Genomic DNA, 18,576 nt, shown 5'->3' with positions numbered 1-18,576 from the left:
GGCGAGCGGGCGGGCGGGCGGGGGCGCCTCTGCGCGTGCGCGGTGCGTGCGTGCGTGCGCGCCCCCCCGCCGCCGCGCACGCGCGCGCGCACCACCACCACCCCCCCACCTCCCCCCCCCCCCCGCGCACCCCGAGGGCGGGTGGGCGCCGCCATGTCAGGGTCTGGGGTTACTCCCACCCCCGGGGTCCGCAGCCGTCGGAGGGTGCCTCGCGTGGGGAGCGCTGCCCGCCACAACACCCGTGGGCGAGGGCTGTCGGGGCCGGGGTGCTGCTGAGCTGCCCCTCGGGGCTCCCCCCGGCCCGGGCAGCTGGGCGCTGCCCCCCAGGGCCCCGCAGAGCCCCCGGGTGCAGCTCCCCTTCCCCAGGGACAGAGCCAGGGAGAAGGCAGCGGGACGGGAGCGCGGCCACCCGTGTCCGAGGGAGCCGCTGAAGCCGCCCGTCAAAACCCAGGGCCTGGCGCGCGGCCCAGATGCCACCCGGGAGGCCGTGGGGACGAGAGGGGATGGCGCGGCCGTTCGGCATGGCGCTGCACGAAGCTGCTGCGGGCCTCGGCGGTCCCTCGGCTTCGGGCGCCGAGGGGGGCTGCCAGCCCCGGGGGAGCGGGAGGAGGGCGAGCGGGAGAGAAGGGGCCCCGCGGGGCAGGAAGGAAGAGGGTTTGCAGCAGCGTGTAGCACACCCTGGGGAGGTCGTGGCTGGTGTTTGCTGCATCTTGTGCAGGGGCTGTCGGGCAGGAGGCAGGGGAGCTGCTCGGGTCTGTGCTGCGCCAGGGTATAGCTGCATCCCTCCAGGGTCTCCCTGGGGCCATCGCCCCTGCAGAAGGAGCCCTGCAAGGGATTCTCCTCCAGCCCCACGGATGCACAGCTCTGCAGGATGCTGCGTGCCTGCTGCTGGCACTTCCCAAAACCTCCCCCGTGCACCCCAGCGGGAGCAACACCCCAGCTGCGGGGACCCCATCTGCGAGGGCAGCTGCTGTCCCTCTGCCACCCTGCAGAGACCCAGCCCCAGGGTGGGAGCAGCAGCCTGGGCAGATCAAACTGCTCCAGGGTGCGCGGGCCTCCACTCCCTGCTGGAAGGGCTGATGCCAGCCCATCTGCTCCTGCCCAAGTGGGATTCGCATTCCTCTTCACTGAGTGTCCTTTAAGCATCGCCTGGGTTTGAGCTCTCCTCTGCAGTCTGTTCCCATCAGCTCTGAGCAAGCTGCCCGCTCTGGGTGCTGCGCAGGCTGAGCTGGGATGGCACCGGGCACCATCAGGATAGGCCATTCGCAGGCTGTACCTGGCCAGGGACACCATCACCACATGTGGAGGGAGGGGACCTGCGGAGCTGGGACAAAGTACGTGCTTCTTCCTTTCTGGCTGTTGTTTGTTTTCCTTGCAAACCTGCCGGAGCACCTGGTGCTGCCCCAGTGCCAGGACACCCCTGCTGTGGGTCATGTTGGGGGAGGGAGGTACCCGCACATGGGTTTCCCTCTGGTTGTGCCCCAGGGACCCCGTGTTCAGGGATACGGTCCCACGTGCAGGACCTGCATCAGGGCTAGGCTTCCTCTGTGGGGAATTGGCCTTGCAGTGCCACGGGGTCCTGATACATGGAGGAATGAGGTGATGAGACAGGTCACCGCATGCTGTGGATGCACCCCAGGGAGACGAGGGTTTGGAGGAGGAGGAGGAAAGCTGCGGGGCTCTGAGGGCAGCAATTGCTCCGTGTCTGTCAGCAGGGCCCTGGGTGCAGGGTTATGTCTCTCCTTGGGCCTGTGGAGAGACACAGGCTTTTCCAAAGTGATTTGTTCCTTGCTTTGGGCATGTTGAGCTCAGGAGAAATAAAGTGTCTTTCAGAGAGGGGCAACCACTCCTGGGTCACAGATGGAGCCTGGAGCACTTGCCTGGACTTCCCTGCTTCCTCTGCAACGCCAGGGGTGAGCGCTGGCCCAAGGAGTCTGTTTTTACAACCAACACAACCTTCCGCACCTGGCACCCCAGGGGTGTGCTCACATCCCCACTTACCAACATGTGTGTATGACCCAGCAGGCGCTCTCCAGTGCTCATGCGTGGGTCCACGGCCCTGGAAGAGGACCCAGCTGCCTGGCTGCTGCTTGACCAGCATTTGGCCGGACAAGGGTGTTAATGAGAGGCTTGGAAGGTGCTGTGGGTGTGCTGGAGGAGGAGGAGGGGAGCAATTCCCCTAGATAAAAGCCTGTTTGTTGCTAGGGAGGAGCAGCCCCTTCGAGGCAGGAGGTGATGTGGGACGAGCAATCATGGATGAAAGTCCCTCATGGCAGGGGTGGGAGGAAGGAGAGCAGCAGGATGAGACTGCTTGTATCAGACATGCCCCAGCTCAGTGACCAGGCATGCAAGGCTGAACAAAGCAGCTTTGTCCTGTGGACCCCTAAGGGAATCTGGCCTGGGCAGGTCTGTGCCCCCAGGGACTGATGGAAAGGCCAGGACAATTAGTCCCTGCCAGGCGAATCCTGCATTGCAGAGCTCCTACCAGCATGTCCACTTATGCTGCTGTGAGCACATCCCTGTGCCCCACTAGATGATCCTGATGTCAGGGGGACATGGAAGAGCTGCAGGAGGTGACAGTGCCCAAAGGGATCCTGGGCTTACCGAACAAGGGGTGCCAGAACGGAGCCAGGCCAAGGGCTGTGCACACCAGCATCCCCTGCCCTTTCCTGGGGAGATGGGCTGGACCACAGCTTGGCAAATGAGCCGAGTTTGGTTTCCTCCCATCCCTTGTATCCTCCAGGCAGTTGTCTGCGTGCCAGCTCCAGTCGCCAAGGCGGCCAACAGCATCCTGGCTTGTATCAGGAATAGTGTGGCCAGCAGGAGCAGGGCAGTGATCGTGCCCCTGTGCTCGGCACTGGTGAGGCCGCACCTCGAATACTGTGTTCAGGTTTGGACCCCTCACTACAAGGACATTGAGGTGCTGGAGCATGTTCAGAGAAGGGCAATGAAGCTGGTGAAGGGTCTGGAGAGCGGGTCTGATGTGCAGAGGTTGAGGGAGCTGGGGTTTAGTCTGGAGAAGAGGAGGCTGAGGGGAGACCTTACTGCTCTCTACAGCTATGTGAAAGGAGGTTGTAGCAAGGTGAGTGTTGGTCTCTTCTCCCAAGTCACTAGTGATAGAACAAGAGGAAATGGCCTCAAGCTGCATCAGGGGAGGTTTAGATTGGATTAGGAAAAATGTCTTTGCTGTAGAGTGGTCAGGCACTGTAACAGGCTGCCCAGGGGTGGAGTCACCATCCCTGGGAGTGTTTAAAAAATGTGTAGGTGTGGCACTTGTGGAAATTATTTAGGAGGCATGGTGGTGTTGGGTTGATGGTTTGATTTGATGATCTTAAAGGTCTTTTCCAACCGCAACGATTCCATGATTCTAAGCCCAAACATGGCTGTTCCTTGGTACCCAGTCCTGCCCCGCGGCCATGCCTGGTGCCAGCGGGGCAGCTCATGGTGCCCACCCTGCCTTTCACCCCCCATGGTATTCCTCCTTTTGCGTTGCCCGCCGCACCTGCGTGTCACCCCCACCATGACCCCACGCAAGGTTTGGCTCGCTGAAGCACCACCTCTCGCCTCACTGCAAAGGCACCTCACGGTGCAGGGCAGGCTCAGAGCCGGGAGAGGCAGGGAGCCCCGGTCGGGCGCTGTCCCCGCTTCCCAGGGCCCCAGGGACCGGCGGGACCCCGAGGCCCCGCGCCCACGTGTGCGGCGGAGCTGGCAGGGGGCGTGTCCTGCCGGCGCCGCGGGAAAACGCACGGCCGCCCCGCCCCGATGGGGCGCTTCCCGCCAGTGACGCCCGCTCCGCCCCGCCCACCTCCCCACTCCCTTTCGCCCGCCTCAAAGATGGCGGCTGAACCGGGCGGACTGCCCGTTCTCAAGATGGCCGCCTTCCTCGCGCTCCTGCGGGCGTCATCGCAGCGGTCATAGCGCCGCCGGCAGCGAAGAGGTGCGCTCCCGGCATGCCCCGTGCGGGGAGGGCGGTGGCGCGGTGGCCGCTGGGAGTTGTAGTGCGGGGCGTGCGACGGTCACGTGCCGCGGCGGCAGTGGCCGCGCTGGGAGCGGAGGCGCCAAGATGGCGGCGCTGCGGGGCGGAGCGGTGCCCGCTGCTGCCGGGGCCGGCGGTGCCGCCGTCGGGGCCGCTCCGCGTGGGTTGGCGGGTGGCGGAGCCCCACGCGTGTTGCCCCTCCGCGCGGGCAGCCCCCTGCAGGTAGGCGGTGGTGGGGCGCGACGGGCCGCGCCGTGACACGTGGAGGCCGGGGCGGCTCCCACGGCGGCAGCACCACGTGTGCCGGGAGCGGGCCTGCCGCGCCGGCGGCGGGCGGGGGGCCCTGCGTGGGCTGGGGGCGGCCATCCCGTCCGCCCGGTGCTCTACCGCCGGGGCGGGGGGTGGCGGCGGCGGCGGCACGGGCGCGGGGAACCCTACTGGGGGTGGGGGGGGGAGGGGGTGGTACGGCCCCGGGACCCGCCGTGGCGGGGGTCTTGGTGTCCCCCGCGGGAGGTGACACCTTGCCCCTGGGGTGTGCGGGTCGGGGGGGCGCCGGCCGCGTGTCCCGTCCCCCCCCCTCCCGTGGTCCCTCTATCCTAGCGCCGCCCTCCGCCACCTGCGGCCGGGGAGGGGGGGCGCGGTGTGGGGCATCGACACTCGCCGGTTTCGGTGGCAGGAGCTCCCGGTGGAGGGCGGGTGAGCTTTCCAGGGCTGCACCGGGGACTTATCCCGGGGGAAGCAGGGGTTTATCCCCCGGGAAGCGTCTCCCGCTCCGGGGCAGGACGGGGCCGCGGTGCTGTCGCTTGTGCGCAGCGTCCCTGCCCCCCACGGTGTCACCGGCCCCGATGGGACCTTGCCGGTGCCGGCCTGGGACGCTGGGTGAGGGTGGGATGCTATCTGGATGGGGAGCGTGGGGTGCAGCGCCCCTGGGGTCACCTGTTTGGGATTTCGGGGAGCCCCACGCTTCTGCCTCTCCCAGGGTGCTCTTGCCGGGCTGGGGGGGCTGTCCCGGGGGCTGCTGGGGGAGGTCCCCCACTCCGACCCGGGCGAGGGGATGCCGAGCCTGTCTTGCCTCTCCCTGATGCACAGGGAGCTGTCTGCATTTGGGGAGGAGAGGTGTGTCGCAGCCTGATGCTTCCCAAAAGCAGCTGAGGAACCTGCAGAGCATCCTCTGCCGGTGCTGCACGGGTTGGCTGGAGCCCCCTGACTTCCCGGGCTTGCCCTGTGGCCTTGCCGGCAGCTCTGGCCAGGTGAGAGCTGCCTTGGCAGCCTGCTGATGGCCAGCACGGGGAGGATGATTTCTCTCTGCTTGGGGTGTAGCCCCGGCACGGCACGCTGGGCACGCGTGTCACACATCACCAGTGTGGCTTGGATGGGCAGCTGCCAGTGGAGGCCTTGGTTGTGCCTCCTGGGTACCACAGTACCGAGCCTGATGTCCCCAGCTCCAGCTGGGTGCTGCAGGGGCTGGTGACCATGCTCAGGCCATCTCCATCTCAAGCTCTTGGCTCAGATCCCAGGTCCCCGTGTGCCTGAAGCTCACTGTGGGGCTGCGGGCATCCTCCCTTCTCCCTGGTGGCACTGGCTGCTTGGGCATGGTGTGGGCTGAGCCCAAGCCTGTCCTTGAAAATCTCCATGACCTGCCACCTCATCCCTGCTGCGCATAAGACAGTCACAGGGAGCTGGGAGGGCATGGTGGGTGTCCCCCCCTGAGATAGGGAGGGGCAGAGGTCTCTGGTAGGGAGGAGAGCAGGCAGGGATGCGGGAGCAGGCTGGTCTGGTTGGTACCCCCGCCCCAAAGCACAGTGGTGAGGGCTAAAGGAGGTGCCCGGCCCCAGGTGGATCAAAGGGAGTCCTGGGGGAACATAGCTTCATTCTCTGGTGACTCATGCCTGTGGGACTGTGGGACTCCTTGCGAGGCGCTGAGTCAAAGGAGTCGAGGAGGGCTTGGGAGATCGCCCGCCCTCCCTCCCTCCTGGGCTGCAGGCAGGAACCGCAGGAAGAGGACGTTTGAGTGGGAGAATTTTCCTTCCCTCCCTCCAAACATCCAGTGCCGGTCACAGCTGGAAGCCTCTTATTAGACACTGCCTTTGGGGAGAGCCAGCCGTGTGGCAAGATGGGCAGGGCCATGCAACCCCAGGGGCATACCCTGGACCCCCGTGCTGTCAGCCGGCCCCCACATCCCTGGGCTGCTGATGCTCCACGAGATCCCTCCTGCCAGCTCCTCCTGCAGCCCGGGTGCCTCTGCCTGCCGGTCACCGCTGACTCAGGGCTGCACGCTGGCGCTTGGCAGTGCTGGGTGTGTGAGCCTGGGTGTGCTTCCCTGCTCCTCCCAGTATCTCCAGGAGGATTGGCCGGGAATCGCGGCCAGGCTGCGCTGTAGACGGCTGCCAGCAGGGCTCTGCAGCCAGCGCTGGCCGAGGGAGGGGACTGGAGATGCTGAGCGTAAAACTGCTCCATAGCCTGATCCGTACGACGGGGTGAAGCACTGCCCTGTGTCACTGGTGGGCTCCAGTTCCAGGTGGAGAGCCCTGGGAGAGGGTGCCCCAGCTGTTGAGCCACCTGCTGAGCCCCAAACCACTGCAGGCTCCAGCTCTTTGGGGGCTGCCATGTTGATACGCGATCACAAGCTGGGAGTATTTGGGCTGGGGTGGATGCGGGGCATTGCCATGGGGGTCCTGGCTTGGATTCCCAGCCTGGTCCTTGGCTGCCGTGCTCCAGAGTTGCATGGGGCTGTGCCACAGCCAGAGGTGCCTGCTCTGTCTGATGGGGGCAAGTCTCTGAAGAGCCCCAGGGGTTTGGGCACATGGCTTTAGTGCTGCCACCTATTTAGTGAAATGCCTGCTCTCCCTCTGGTGCAGCTTCCCTCTTTTTCAAAGTATGGGCAGGTCTTGTACAGGGATGGGGGGTGTTTTGTCCTTCGTGGGTTCAGGTTTGTGTGAGCTGTGGTACCTGCGAGAAACACAGGTGAGCCGCATCAGAAGTGCATCCCTAAGGGTTCAGCCAAATTCTCCCTCTGCTGCTGTGGGGGAGGACAGCTTGCTGCCTGCTCCCCGCCAGCTTTGGGAGGGAGGTGTGCTCTCCCAGGGCTCCGTCCTTGGTGCCCTTATCTTCCCTGCCTGCGTTATCTCTGCCTAAGCCCATCTGCAAACAGGAATTTGTGTCCTGTCTCGTGCCAGTGACACGTCTGTGCTGCCCCTCTGCTCCTGGCAGATGCTGAGTGTCTGGTGGCTCTACTCAGCCGGGGGCTGCAGCCCCTGCCCTTGCCTGGCATATCACTTTTTCTGGCTGCCCTGCACTGTGTGGCACCGTGGAGTGCAGAGCAAAGACGTTCCTGAAGTTGTCCAGCGTTACCTGAACATCCCTGGAGCTGGCTGGTGGTCTGGAAAGGATGTGGGGCTGGCAATTGGAAGGGAGAACAGCAACAGAGCCGGTTTGATCCTGAATCATGAGCACAGCCTGTGTCCTCTTGCAGTAGAGGTGTCAGGGTAGGGCCCCCGCAGCGGCAGCCGGCTGCATCCCTGTTGCTGACTCCCGCACTTTTGTTATGAATTTCGTAATGTTTTTTGGGCTTATCTGAAGCGCCGACAGCCAGAGTTGGAGGAGCGCGTGACAGTCTGCGTGGTGGGGGGAGCCTGCCTTTCCCCTCCCCGGCCAGCACAAGTGATGTGTGGTGCTGGGCAGAGCCTGGGAATTGCTGGGGGTTTATCGATTCTGCTTTCCCGATCCTGTAATATCTTCTGACGGTGTGCCATCTTCTGACCTGCAGCGTGGCTGTGTCCTGCCTGCCCCTCCACATGTTTGGGGGTGCTGGGGTGCAGCAGTGAGCTTAGCCGCTGCTTGCAGGGCAGGCTGTCGGGAGCCCACATGTGCTGTGGAGGAGATTGGCACTGGTCCCGGTGCTTTACAAAGTGTTTACCGGGCTCCCCTTGCTCCTCAACAGTGCTTTTCCCTTGAGGACGATGACCTGAACTTAACGTCGCTGGATGCAGAAACCATCTTGGAGGCTGAAGAGATCCTCGGGACAATGCAGAACTATCTTGACTCCTCTGTGATCTCCATCATCGAGGACCTCTCTCTGAGCGAGGTGGGAGCCCACGCACGGGTGTGGGAAGCAATGGCTGGGCTGGGCTCCGGCTGTAACATGGGTGGGGGTGGCGGTAGCATCCCCCACGGCTGGGTCCCATGGCCATGCCCCGCTGCCCCCTGAGACCACCACTGCCCTTGCAGCAGAGCAAGGCCTGCCTGGATGCGCAGAACGAGCTGTCCCTGCTGACTGCCATCACCGAGATCCTGGACAGCACGGACGATGAGACCCTGTCCCCTTTTGATACCATCATGGATGCAGAGCTGCTGACCTCGCCTCGGGAGCGGGAGAACCCCTCAGTGAGTTGTGGGGCAGAGCCAGCCTGACCCCAAAATGGTGGGAAATGCTCAGGCAGGGCTCTGAAGAGACCCTTCCTTCCAGGTCCAGGCATGGTGGGTGCCCCAAGGCGGTGGGACCCTGGTACCCAGTGCCCTGGGACAATCCCCGTGACCAGCAATCTGAGAGGAGGGATGAGCCAGTCCTGGACATTCCCAGGGCTCCTGTGCAGGCTTGGGGAGCCATGTCTTCACCTTGGGGGTGAAGAGTGTCTTCACTGGCTCTTGGTGTAGAGCCAGAGATGTGCTGGATGCTCTGGGAAGCAGCACACCCTCCTGTGCATGACCAACCGGGGGCTGCACGCGCTGTGGGTGTTACAGGGCTGGGCGTGCTCCTGGGCTCTGTGGGGTGACATGCATGGCTGCTGCAGGGCCAGGGGTGGCCTGTCCCCTCTGGCAGCAGAAACCTGCTGCTGCCTCACACTCTGTCTGCCTTCTCTCCAGTTTCAGAAGTTTCTCAGCTTATCCCGGCCATCGCTGGAATGTGAGAGCCCTGCCCTGGAGCAGCCCAAGGCTCTCAGGCCTCTGAGCGGCAGCAGCAACATCTCTGTGGTTGGGAAGGTGAGCAGCTGAGCAGGGGAAGCTGAAGAAGCAGTGTTGGGGGTGGTGTTGGGGTAACTGTGTCCCTGCTGCTGACACCCTGGCCCCTGCCTGCCTACCCGGCAGAGGCATCCTCACCCAGAAGCGATGCCTTTGCAGGGCACAGGTGGCAGTGGGAGCAGGGACAGCCCTGGCTGCTGGGAGCTGTGGGACTGGGGATGCTGTGGATGCCCCTGTAGGGATAGCAGGTTTCCAGCTCTGCTGTATCTTACTGCGGGGAGTCAAATGTATTTCATCTGCCATGGGGCTTTGCAGCAGCCCCACAGTTGGCTGAGCCTGGGGGGCTCAGGTAAAAGACCAGGAGCTGATGCTTACTCTGGATCCCCTTCCCAGACCGACACAGACCTGGCTTGGGACCGTGCCCCTCACAGCCTTGAGGACCCAGTGCTGCCAAAGAAGCAAATCTGCAGCACCCCGAGGGTAGAGAGGAAGCTGGGCTGGCACCGGGCCCGAGAGCAGCCCCTGCCCCAGCGCAGCGATGGAGAGGAAGAGGAGGAGGAGGCGGCTGCTTTGAGCCCAGAGCTAGACAGAAGCATGGAGGCTGCAGAGTTTTGCATGAGTGGGGCCGGGGCAGCGCTGGAGGAGCAGGAAGACCCCTGCATCATCAACACAGGGGACGTGTCCCTGAGCGAGCTGGTGAAGTCCATGCACCCCTACTGCCTGCCCACTTTCACTGTGTGCCTGGACCCCGAGACTGAGCCTGTGGCCAAGGAGCTCCTAAGCGGTCCCGTCTTGCTGGAAATTGTGCCTGGTGAGGGGGAAAGCGTGGAGATCCCCGTGGTGCTGCAGCCGCTGGCCCCCAGCTTCCCTGACCAGGACCCCCCCCTCCTGGGAGCAGAGGAGGGTACTGGAGATGCAATCCCAGAGGATCAAGAGGAGCTGTCAAGAGCTCCAGCCCAGGAAAATGGGATGGAGGAGGGGAAGGAGGAGAAGCTGCCTGGGAAGGAGCCCTCCTGCACTACCCCGGAGAGCACGTCCCCACCGGAGACAGCAGCACCCAGAGCCTGGAGCCCTCACAGCAGCTCCCAGCGCAGCACAGAGACACTGGCAGGCAGCAAACGCGAGGGCACCGAGAAGGGACGCGGCCGTGAGAGAGCAAGGAAGAGTCGGAAAAAGAAAGCAGAGGAAGACCAAAGCGAGCAGGCCAGGCCAGGCAGGGACTGTGTGGCCCACAGGCTCCGCTCGGCCGGCTCTGGGCAGCCCCCGGGCCAGCCGCCCACCAGCCGGCGGCGGGCAGCACATCCCTCTGTCCAGGTCTCGGACTTCCTGGCGCGGCAGCTGGAGCAAGCCCGGAAGGAGGGGCAGATGGAGCTGCATGCCGAGCGGGCACCGCGGCCCCGGGGCAGGCCCCGGAGCACGGCGGGGGCCTCCCTGCCTGAGAAAGCACAGCAGGAGCTGCAGAAGGAGCTAGTGCCAGAAACAGCGAGTGTAGCCCCAGAGAAGGCTGAGACTGTGGTAGCTCTGGAGAAGACCACACCAAATGTGGAGGAGCCGCCAGTAGCAGCGTGTCCTGGCCCGGCGGACCAGGCTGAGGGCAAAGGGGATGTGCAGCTGGCCGCTGGACAGGGCAGCGGGGTCTTGGAGGCTGCCTCTCCTCTTTCGGAGCAAGGCGTGGGGCTGGAGCCCCCCCCGAGCGTGCCAGCAGCAGAGCCGAGCGAGGGCCTGCCCAAGGAAGCCAAGCCCAAGGCCCTGAGCCTGCGGGAATACCGCATGCGCATGCTGCACCGCCAGCCCAGCCTGGGCGGCAAGAAGGATGGAGAGAAGCAAGCGGCCAGCAAGTGGCCCAGCGTCCCTGAGCCTCCGACAGAGCTGGCAGAGATCCCCTGCCTGGTATTGCCTGTGTGCCCTGCCACCGAGGTGGCCAGCGCTCAGAAGAGCCCGGAGAAACCCACCAGCCCCACTGCTGTCCCTTCTGCCAGCAAAGCTCCCACTGCTCCGGCTTCAGCTCCGGCACCCGCCACAGCTCCACCACCCCCATCGACACCAATGCCTTTTGTTGTGCCAAATGTGCCCCCAGCTGCTGGGGCGGCCCCTGCCGGGATGCCTCCAGCCTCTGCCGGTGCTTACACCCTTTACCCACCAGTGCCTTCCTGGCCCTGCTTTGGCCCGCCGCCCGTGGGCTGCCATGGTTTGCCCCCGCCACCCAGTGCCGGCTCCCCCAGTACATTTCACATGGTGCCTGGCCTCCCGCCTCCAGCAATGGCATGGCCGCCGCCGGCCGTGCCGCCCCCACCTCCCTTTGGCCCTGGCGGCCCCTATGCTCCGGTAGGGTGGGCACCGCCATCCTACTGGCCAGGAATCCCCATGCCGCCTCCGGTGCCTCCCCTGGCGTACGGGGACCCTGGAGTGGTGATGCAGGGCGCTGCCACCTTCCCAGCTGGTGGCCATCCCAGCACAGCCCTCCTGCACGGGCAGCCTCCCACCACCCTGGCACTCAGCTGCCCAGAGCCACCGGCCTTCCCCACCCAGCCACCTGCCACCCCGGCCAGTGAGACGGGCGCTGCAGGTGGCCCAGCCAGGCTGGCTGCCAGCAGGGTGTCGGACCCCAGGAGGCAGGCACGGCTGGCAGGGGAGAGCTCTCTCCCCAAGGCCCCTCCGGCCTCAGCGCCTGCCCAGCCCCTGGCAGCCCCACTGGCTGCCGCTGCCCAGCCCGGCAGGGTCCCTCCTGCAGCTCCAGCCCAGCACACGGCAGCCCCCCAGGCTGCCTCCACTCAGCCTCTGGAGGAGTCCCAGGCTGCAACTCCCCCCCAGCTCCCAAAGGCACCCCCAGCTGCCATCTGTTGCCCTGCGGAGGTATCCTCTGCTACTGGCCCTGTTGGGGAGTCCCCAGGCACCCACCCTGTGGAGGAGGCTGCAGGGCTGGGCAAGGGGGCAGTGGAGAAAGCCCTGCCGGAGTCCAAGGCAGCTGCTGGGCAGGAGCCATCCAGCCACAAATCTGCCTCCCAGGCTGCAGCACCACCCCTGAAAGTGGGTCGAGAGAGCAGCCTGCCTACCAAGGCACCTGCCACACGGTCATGGAGGCACCAGCCACTCCTCAGCCCAGCGCAGCCCAGCAACAGCAGCAAGGACATCGTGCAAGCCTTCATCAGCGAGATCGGTGAGCAGGAGGGCTGCAGGGTGCTGGGGTGAGCATCGCCAGCTGGTGAGGCTGTGGTGCTGCCGGCAGCCCAGGTAGCGGGACGGGTTCCTGGCACTGCTGGGGGTGAGGGTGGCAAAGCTGTGCCCATGGGCTTGCAGCCTCTTCCCAGCACCCTGCGAGGATGTTGCTTCCAGCGGATGGTCTGGGCTTGCTGTGCCCAAACTTGTCCCTCCTGAGGCTGCAGAGCCGGGTGCTCCTGTCACCGCTGTGGGAGATGCGGAGCTGCTGCGGGCTCTGCTGCTGCTTCTGCTCCCCAGCGCTTACCCTGTCACCCGGGGGGGCTGATGCAGGGGGAGGATGGGGCTGGGGTGCATCCCTGTGGTGCCGGGAAGGTTTTGGCTGACCTGACTTGCGTGCTCTCTCCCTGGCCCAGGGATCGAAGCCACCGACCTGTCCAGCCTGCTGGAGCAGTTTGAGAAGTCTGAAGGTGCGGTTGCGGCGTGCTGTGCCGTCCCCTGCAGGGCTCCCTCTGTGCCACACCAGCCTCCCTGGGCTGCCTGTGCTCCCTGCGGCAGGGTGGGAGTGGGGGAGCTGGGACACTGCTGCCTGCAGGCTGGTGTTTACCCTGCCTGGGTGCCTTGTGTTGGGGGTGTCTGCCCCCATCTCTTTCCTGGCCTGTGAAAGCAGTCGGGGGTCCCTAGGGTGGGCAGTGATGTGGTGAAGAGCCTGGGAAGGAAAGGGGACTTGCAAGAGTTCTTCTGCAGGGAGCTGGGCTGGGGCACCGTGAAGCCTCTCCCTGGCTGTGCCTGGGGTGCTCTGTGTCCCCCCTGTATGCAGGGTCCGTTCCCTTCCCTCCAGCCCCAGTCTCTCACCACCCTCACCCACCTGCTGTCTTTTCAGCCAAGAAGGAGGCTCCTGCGCAGCCCCCTGAGGACAGGCGGCCGGCGGGGAGCTCTGGGTGAGTACTGAGTCCTCCGCGGCCAGTGCCCCAACATGGAGCCTGGCAGAGGTCTGAGCCCTGCCTTCAGCGGGGCCATGGGGCAGCTCTTGGTTCTGGCAGGGTCCAAACTGCTGGGGTCTGCATCCGCTGCCCCGGAGGAGCTGAGCTCCTCGCTAGGCTGGGGGCTAGAGCTGGCACTGAGAGGGAAAAAACTGGGGGAATCAGTGATGGGTATGACCAGGCTGCACAAGCTCCATCCTTGCAGCTCTCTCAGATCCTTTGTTCCCCCTGTCTGGGCAGGGGGGCAGCTCGGGCAGGTGCCTCAGGTGTGGGGACTGGGGCTGGATTTTGGCCACTGTGTTTGATAAAGCTCTTCTCCCCTTTTCAGGCCTGAGACCCAGCAAGACAAGAAGCCCCCAGACAGCCTGCAGGCCTCTGAGCTGGCCAACGTGGCAGGTAATGCCGAGAGTGAGGCAAGGGAGCCCACCCTGCCTGGGCAGGGGCTGTTGTGGGGCTGTGGGGAGATCCCAGGGCTGGAGGGAAGGTGGGCCGGGAGGGAGCCCCAGCTGGGTGCACTGCAGCAAGGGGCTGCTCTTGAAAGCTCTCTGGTGCTCTTGCAGGCCTCACTCCCCCAGCGACGCCCCCCCATCAGCTCTGGAAGCCATTGCCCGCTGTCTCGCTGCTGGCCAAGGCCAAGTCGCCTGGGTCCACGCTCCAGGAAGGGCCCCAGAAGATGGCCAAGCTGACGAAAGCCAAGGTGCTACCCCAGAGCAAGCTCCAGGGGAAGAGCCCGGCATCGGCCCCTGCCAGCTCAGCCCCCAACCACGTCTGCTCAGGAGACCATGACTACTGCATCCCGGGTACAGCACGGCCAGAGAGCAACAGCAGCCCCAGCACGCAGCCCCCCACCGAGGGTGGCTCCCGCTGGAACGTAAAACACCACCGGGACATCACTATCAAACCTATCTCCTCCTTAACCAAACGGACGCTGGACCAGCCCAAGCCCACCCCACCAGCCACCACCACCACCACGGGGCCCAGCCAGGAGCCCCTGGGGACGGCCTCCCTAGCCCCCCTGGATTATCGGACTAGCGTCCCCAACAAGGCCACCGCCGGGTGCAGCAGCCCCCCCACCTCGGTGCTCCTGTCTCCAGCCGCTTCCCCCTGCCGGGATCAGGAGATGCAGACTCCCGGTGCCCAGCCCAGCCATGCTGCTGCTAAGAGATCCCTGCGCTGCTACCGGAGACCGCGGGACTCGCCCAGCCCCTCTGCTGGCAGCTGGAGGGCTGGCAGGAGCCGTGCCAGCCGCTCCTTCAGCTCCAGTTCGGATGGAGCTAGTGAGTCCTCATCTTCGTCTTCATCCTCATCCTCCCGATCCCGGTCACGGTCATTCTCCCCACCACCAAAGCGGTGGCGAAGGTAAGCGGTACAGTGTCTGCCAGCCTGCTCTTTGGGCAGTTGCCTGGTGGCCAGTCTTTCGTGAGAGTGCCCAGATACCTCTTTATGGACCTATCTGATGGCCATATCTGACCTTTTTGTCCTTGTGGCCCCCCTGAAGGGGTGTCTTGTTCACCATGAGCAGCAGAGACCAGGAGAGCTGCTGTGACACCCTGCCAGGGCAGTGGGTGTCTAGCTGAACCCCATGTCTAGGCAGGTGTTCCTGCAAAGCCACCTCTGAGCCAGGCTTGCTTACCCCTCCTGGAGCACCATGGTATGGGTCCCTGGCTGCACCTTCGCTTTTGGATGTGTTTGCTGGGGTGTTAATGGAGGCGTTGGTGATTGTGCTGTGGGGCTGGTACAGCCCTAGGTGTAGAAATGAGAGGAGCCACAATGGCAGCAGGGAGCTGCTGGAGGCAAGCAGAGAAAAATGCATCTGGCTTGGCTGCCTCAGAGGTTCCCCCTGCTCCTTGTGGAGGTGGCTGCATAGAAAAGTAGGGCGGCTTGGTCTCTGCGGGACTAATTTCTTTTGGAGTCCTTGTGCATCTGAGTGATGCACAGTCTGTCCCAGCTGGGGTGGGAGGCACTGGAGTTGGTGAGGGATCCCTCATCTGCCCTCCCCTGGGCATTCAGCCACTTTTGGAGACATCCCAGGTCTCTGGGCATGAAGGGCTTGTCCAGCTAAGGCTTCTCCATCGGTGGCAAGTAAGTGTGGAGGCTGGAGCTGGGAAGGGCACATGTCCCAGGGATGTGCAGCTCAGGGACCTGCCCTGTCTGGCCTGGCTTCCCAGCAGATACATCTGGTCCTGTGCTAGGAAATGTCCCCATGGATGTGTGCCGAGCTGCTGTCCTCCAGGAGAATACATGGCAGTACCAGCCAGCACTCCCCGCTCTGGGCCTGGGTTTGCCTATGGCAGGGACAACCCGTGAGCAACATGTTTAGAGAGGGACTCTGTTGCTGGCTGGAGGCAGCACAGTTTGATCCCAGACGGGTTTCGGTCTTGCTGCCCTTCAGCTTTGCCTGGCCCTGCCAGAGAAGCTCTTGTAGGCAGGAGGCTGTGGGCACAGAACCCAGCCCTGTCCCAGGCAGGCCACCGCCCTCGCTGTGGTCAGAAGCGCGTGTGGTATCCATTCGCACAGCGGTTGAGTGCAGTGTGGACATGACGGCCCCAGTGTCATCCTGTGCACCATGTGGGGCTCAGCCTGGCAGCCCTGGCCATTCCTGGGCCCTTGCCTGGTCGAGGCCACGTGCCACACAGTTCCCCCCTGGCTATTTCTTACTCTTCAGAGGCAGTACCTGTTGTGAGCCTGCGCCCTTTTCACTGCGGTGTTTGTAGCCAAGTGGAGCAACCTCTCTGTAGTGTTGTTACTGCCCCAGCAAACTTTGGCAGAGGTTTCCGTAGCCCTGCTCATCCTGGGGATGGGTCCTGTCTAAGTGGGGTACCTTGGGGAGAACGGGGGTCATCTTCCTCTCCGGAGCCTCGTGGTGCTGGGCGTGGGGAGGGCTTGGCACTGAGCCATGTCTCTCCTTCCGCCAGGTACCGCTCAAGATGTTCCCACAGCTCCTCCTCCCGCTCCAGCTGTGGGTCGTGTGGCAGGTCCCGGGACAGGTCCTCATCCTCATCATCAACGTCGTCCTACTCGTCCAGGTCCACGTCCCGCAGCCAGTCCCGCTCCCGCTCCCCCTCGCCCCGCAGGAGGAGTAACAGGCGGAGAAGGTAAGTGTGGCCACCCTGCAGGGGTGTAAGCTCCCCTCAGCCCATCTCCTGTGTCCTGGGCAGGGGTGGACCTGCTCCTTCAGTATCTCCCTTGTGTCTGGGATCACTCCCTTCTGGCACCTCTGTGACCCTGTAGCTCATGTGTCTGGTTTCTGCCCTGCCAGATACAGTTACGACGCACAGGACCACTACCAAAGGCAGAGGATTCTCCAGAAGGAACGTGCAATAGTGAGTGCTGGAGAGCTGGGAAGCTGGGGCTGGAGATTTGTGGGTCCCCAGCCCCTCCACTTCAGGAAGCCCTGGGGTCGCAGCCTGGCAGACAGCATTGGTGGGAGGCTCTGGCCAGGGCATGGTGTGACGGGTGGCGAGGCAGGGAGGGTGCTCTGTGCAGGAGGCCCTGCTCACCGGGGCAGCTCGGAGACACCGAGTCCCTCCACTCCCATCTCACGGGACGGTGCATCCCTGCCCGCAGGAGGAGCGGCGAGTTGTGTTTATTGGCAAGATCCCCAGCAGGATGACACGGTCAGAGCTGCGGCACCGCTTCTCTGTCTTCGGGGACATCGAGGAGTGCACCCTGCATTTCCGCTCCGAGGGGTGAGAGCTGCGGGGACATGGGGCAGCCCCTTCCCTGGGGTGGCTCCTCTTGGCCCTCTTCCCATTCATTAACTGGACAGTGCAGACCATGGGGGACAAACATACTGCATTGCCGCTGACCTTCCTTCTCCTCCTTCTCTGGCTCCAGGGACAACTATGGCTTTGTCACCTACCGCTATGCTGAGGAAGCCTTTGCTGCCATTGAGAGCGGGCACAAGCTGCGGCGCCCGGATGAGCAGCCCTTCGACCTGTGCTTTGGCGGCCGCCGGCAGTTCTGCAGGAGGAACTATGCTGACTTGGGTGAGTCGTGCAGCCCCCAAGATGGAGGGTGGCATCCTGGGTCTTCTATCCTTCCCAGAGGTGTAGAGGTCCCCATCCTTGGGGTCAGTCAGGCTTGGCTGGGCAGGGCCATGTGTAGGGATAGCTTTGCCCCAAGGGGAGGTTGGACAGGGGCTCCCCATCCCTCCAGTGCTGTGATGGAGGCTGGGCCCAGTCTTCCATCAGCCTAACTCTGGGTCTAGCGGTTGGCACATGCAGCAAGATGGGAAGGAGTTGCTGCAGGGATGGCTGGAACTGTGCCAGTGTCCCCGTGGTTCAAGGCAACCTCTCCCTGTGTCTTCTAGACTCAAACCGGGAGGATTTCGACCCAGCCCCTGTCAAGAGCAAGTTCGACTCTCTGGACTTCGACACGCTGCTGCGGCAGGCACAGCGCAGCCTGCGGAGGTAGCAGCAGGCCAGGCGGAGCGCCCGCCCCCACTTTTATACTCAAATATAAAAGACAAAAAAAGTATGGAGAGAGAGAGAGATGGGGTTTTTAAGAAAAAGAAAAAGGAAAAAAAGAAATTTGTTTTATAACCAATATTTAAGGAGGATGGGTCATTTGCCTTCAACCGGCAGGGCCCAGGCGAGTGGCAGCCCTGGGCTTGCCCAGCCACATAATAAATGCGGATGCCCAAACAGCAGCACTGCCTCGTCTCCTCCTTCACGCGGGCCGTTTGCAGGCATGGGCTCGGGCTGTGTCGCTTCGGGACCCCAGGGGCTCTGTGCTAGCCTCTGGCCCCCTAAGGCGTAGCACAGGTCAGGGACTGGGTGCAGGAGGGGTGTCTGGGGAAAGCAGGGCAGGACTGGGGTCACCGAGCTGCTCTGAGGGGTCTGTGGCAGCCCCCAAATGGCCTGGCACGGGGTGAACACCTCTTTTGAGGACAGGAAGCGCAGACCCCTGTGACTTTCTTGGGCTCTGCTGGAGCAAGGACCCAGGACCCTCAGCCCCGAGGCCCCCAGCTGGGTTGTGGGCCTACCTGCACCTCCCTTGGTGGCCACGGAGGGGCAGTGCATGATCCTCGTCCACTGCTGCTCCCTGCTGCGGGCTGGAGCGCAGGGGGCTTTAGCCCGTGGCAGGAGCACGGGCAGGGCTCTGTCTGCTCCGAGGGCAGCATGCACAACCACGGTGTCTGCCTGTCCCTTCTGAGCCTGGCGGTTTTGCTCCAGCTCGCCAGAAGGAGAGAGATGTCTGACATCTCATCTCTGGGTGTCCCCAAGGGAAAGGTGTTGGTGTGACTGCAGAGGGGTTGGTTCCCGGCATTCACGGTGGGCAGAGCACAGCGGGGTGGCACTTGCCAGAGGAAGGATGGACAGTGATGGTGAGGGGATGCAGGATGCCTGTCCAGGCCCTCCCATGCACTGTAGCATGTGGAGGAGGAGGGCGATCCCAGGCAGTGCCCAAGGGAGTATGCTTGGTCCTGCTGCCTGTACCTCTCCTTGTGCCGGCAGTGCTGGGCCCCCACTCCCTGCTCCTGTGCTGGCAGCCAGAGAA

The 18,576-nt window shown here is 64.0% G+C and overlaps 1 protein-coding gene across 1 annotated transcript; it reads left to right on the top strand.

The window, feature by feature from the left end:
* Positions 1-4,020: 4,020 nt before the first annotated feature.
* PPRC1 (PPARG related coactivator 1) lies at positions 4,021-17,725 on the top strand. The gene is made up of 14 exons (XM_064463978.1): positions 4,021-4,198; positions 7,917-8,060; positions 8,204-8,359; positions 8,840-8,956; positions 9,329-12,092; positions 12,508-12,561; positions 12,975-13,032; positions 13,403-13,470; positions 13,635-14,433; positions 15,990-16,169; positions 16,334-16,397; positions 16,642-16,763; positions 16,912-17,063; positions 17,387-17,725. Exons 1-14 carry the CDS (start codon positions 4,064-4,066, stop codon positions 17,488-17,490), a joined length of 4,917 nt encoding a protein of 1,638 aa, XP_064320048.1. The 5' UTR covers positions 4,021-4,063; the 3' UTR covers positions 17,491-17,725.
* Positions 17,726-18,576: the final 851 nt, after the last annotated feature.

This window comes from Phalacrocorax carbo, chromosome 12 (assembly GCF_963921805.1).
Source record: "Phalacrocorax carbo chromosome 12, bPhaCar2.1, whole genome shotgun sequence".
NCBI classification, from domain to species: Eukaryota; Metazoa; Chordata; class Aves; order Suliformes; family Phalacrocoracidae; genus Phalacrocorax; species Phalacrocorax carbo.
This window is presented reverse-complemented; position numbering and strand designations above follow the sequence as displayed.

Excerpts from the sequence above, each read along its gene's own strand:
- PPRC1 (XM_064463978.1), top strand. The coding sequence starts at position 4,064 with ATGGCGGCGCTGCGGGGCGGAGCGGTGCCCGCTGCTGCCGGGGCCGGC. Across the intron at positions 12,093-12,507 it reads AGCCTTCATCAGCGAGATCG|GGATCGAAGCCACCGACCTG; the intron begins GTGAGCAGGAGG and ends TCCCTGGCCCAG. Across the intron at positions 16,170-16,333 it reads AGGAGTAACAGGCGGAGAAG|ATACAGTTACGACGCACAGG; the intron begins GTAAGTGTGGCC and ends CTGCCCTGCCAG.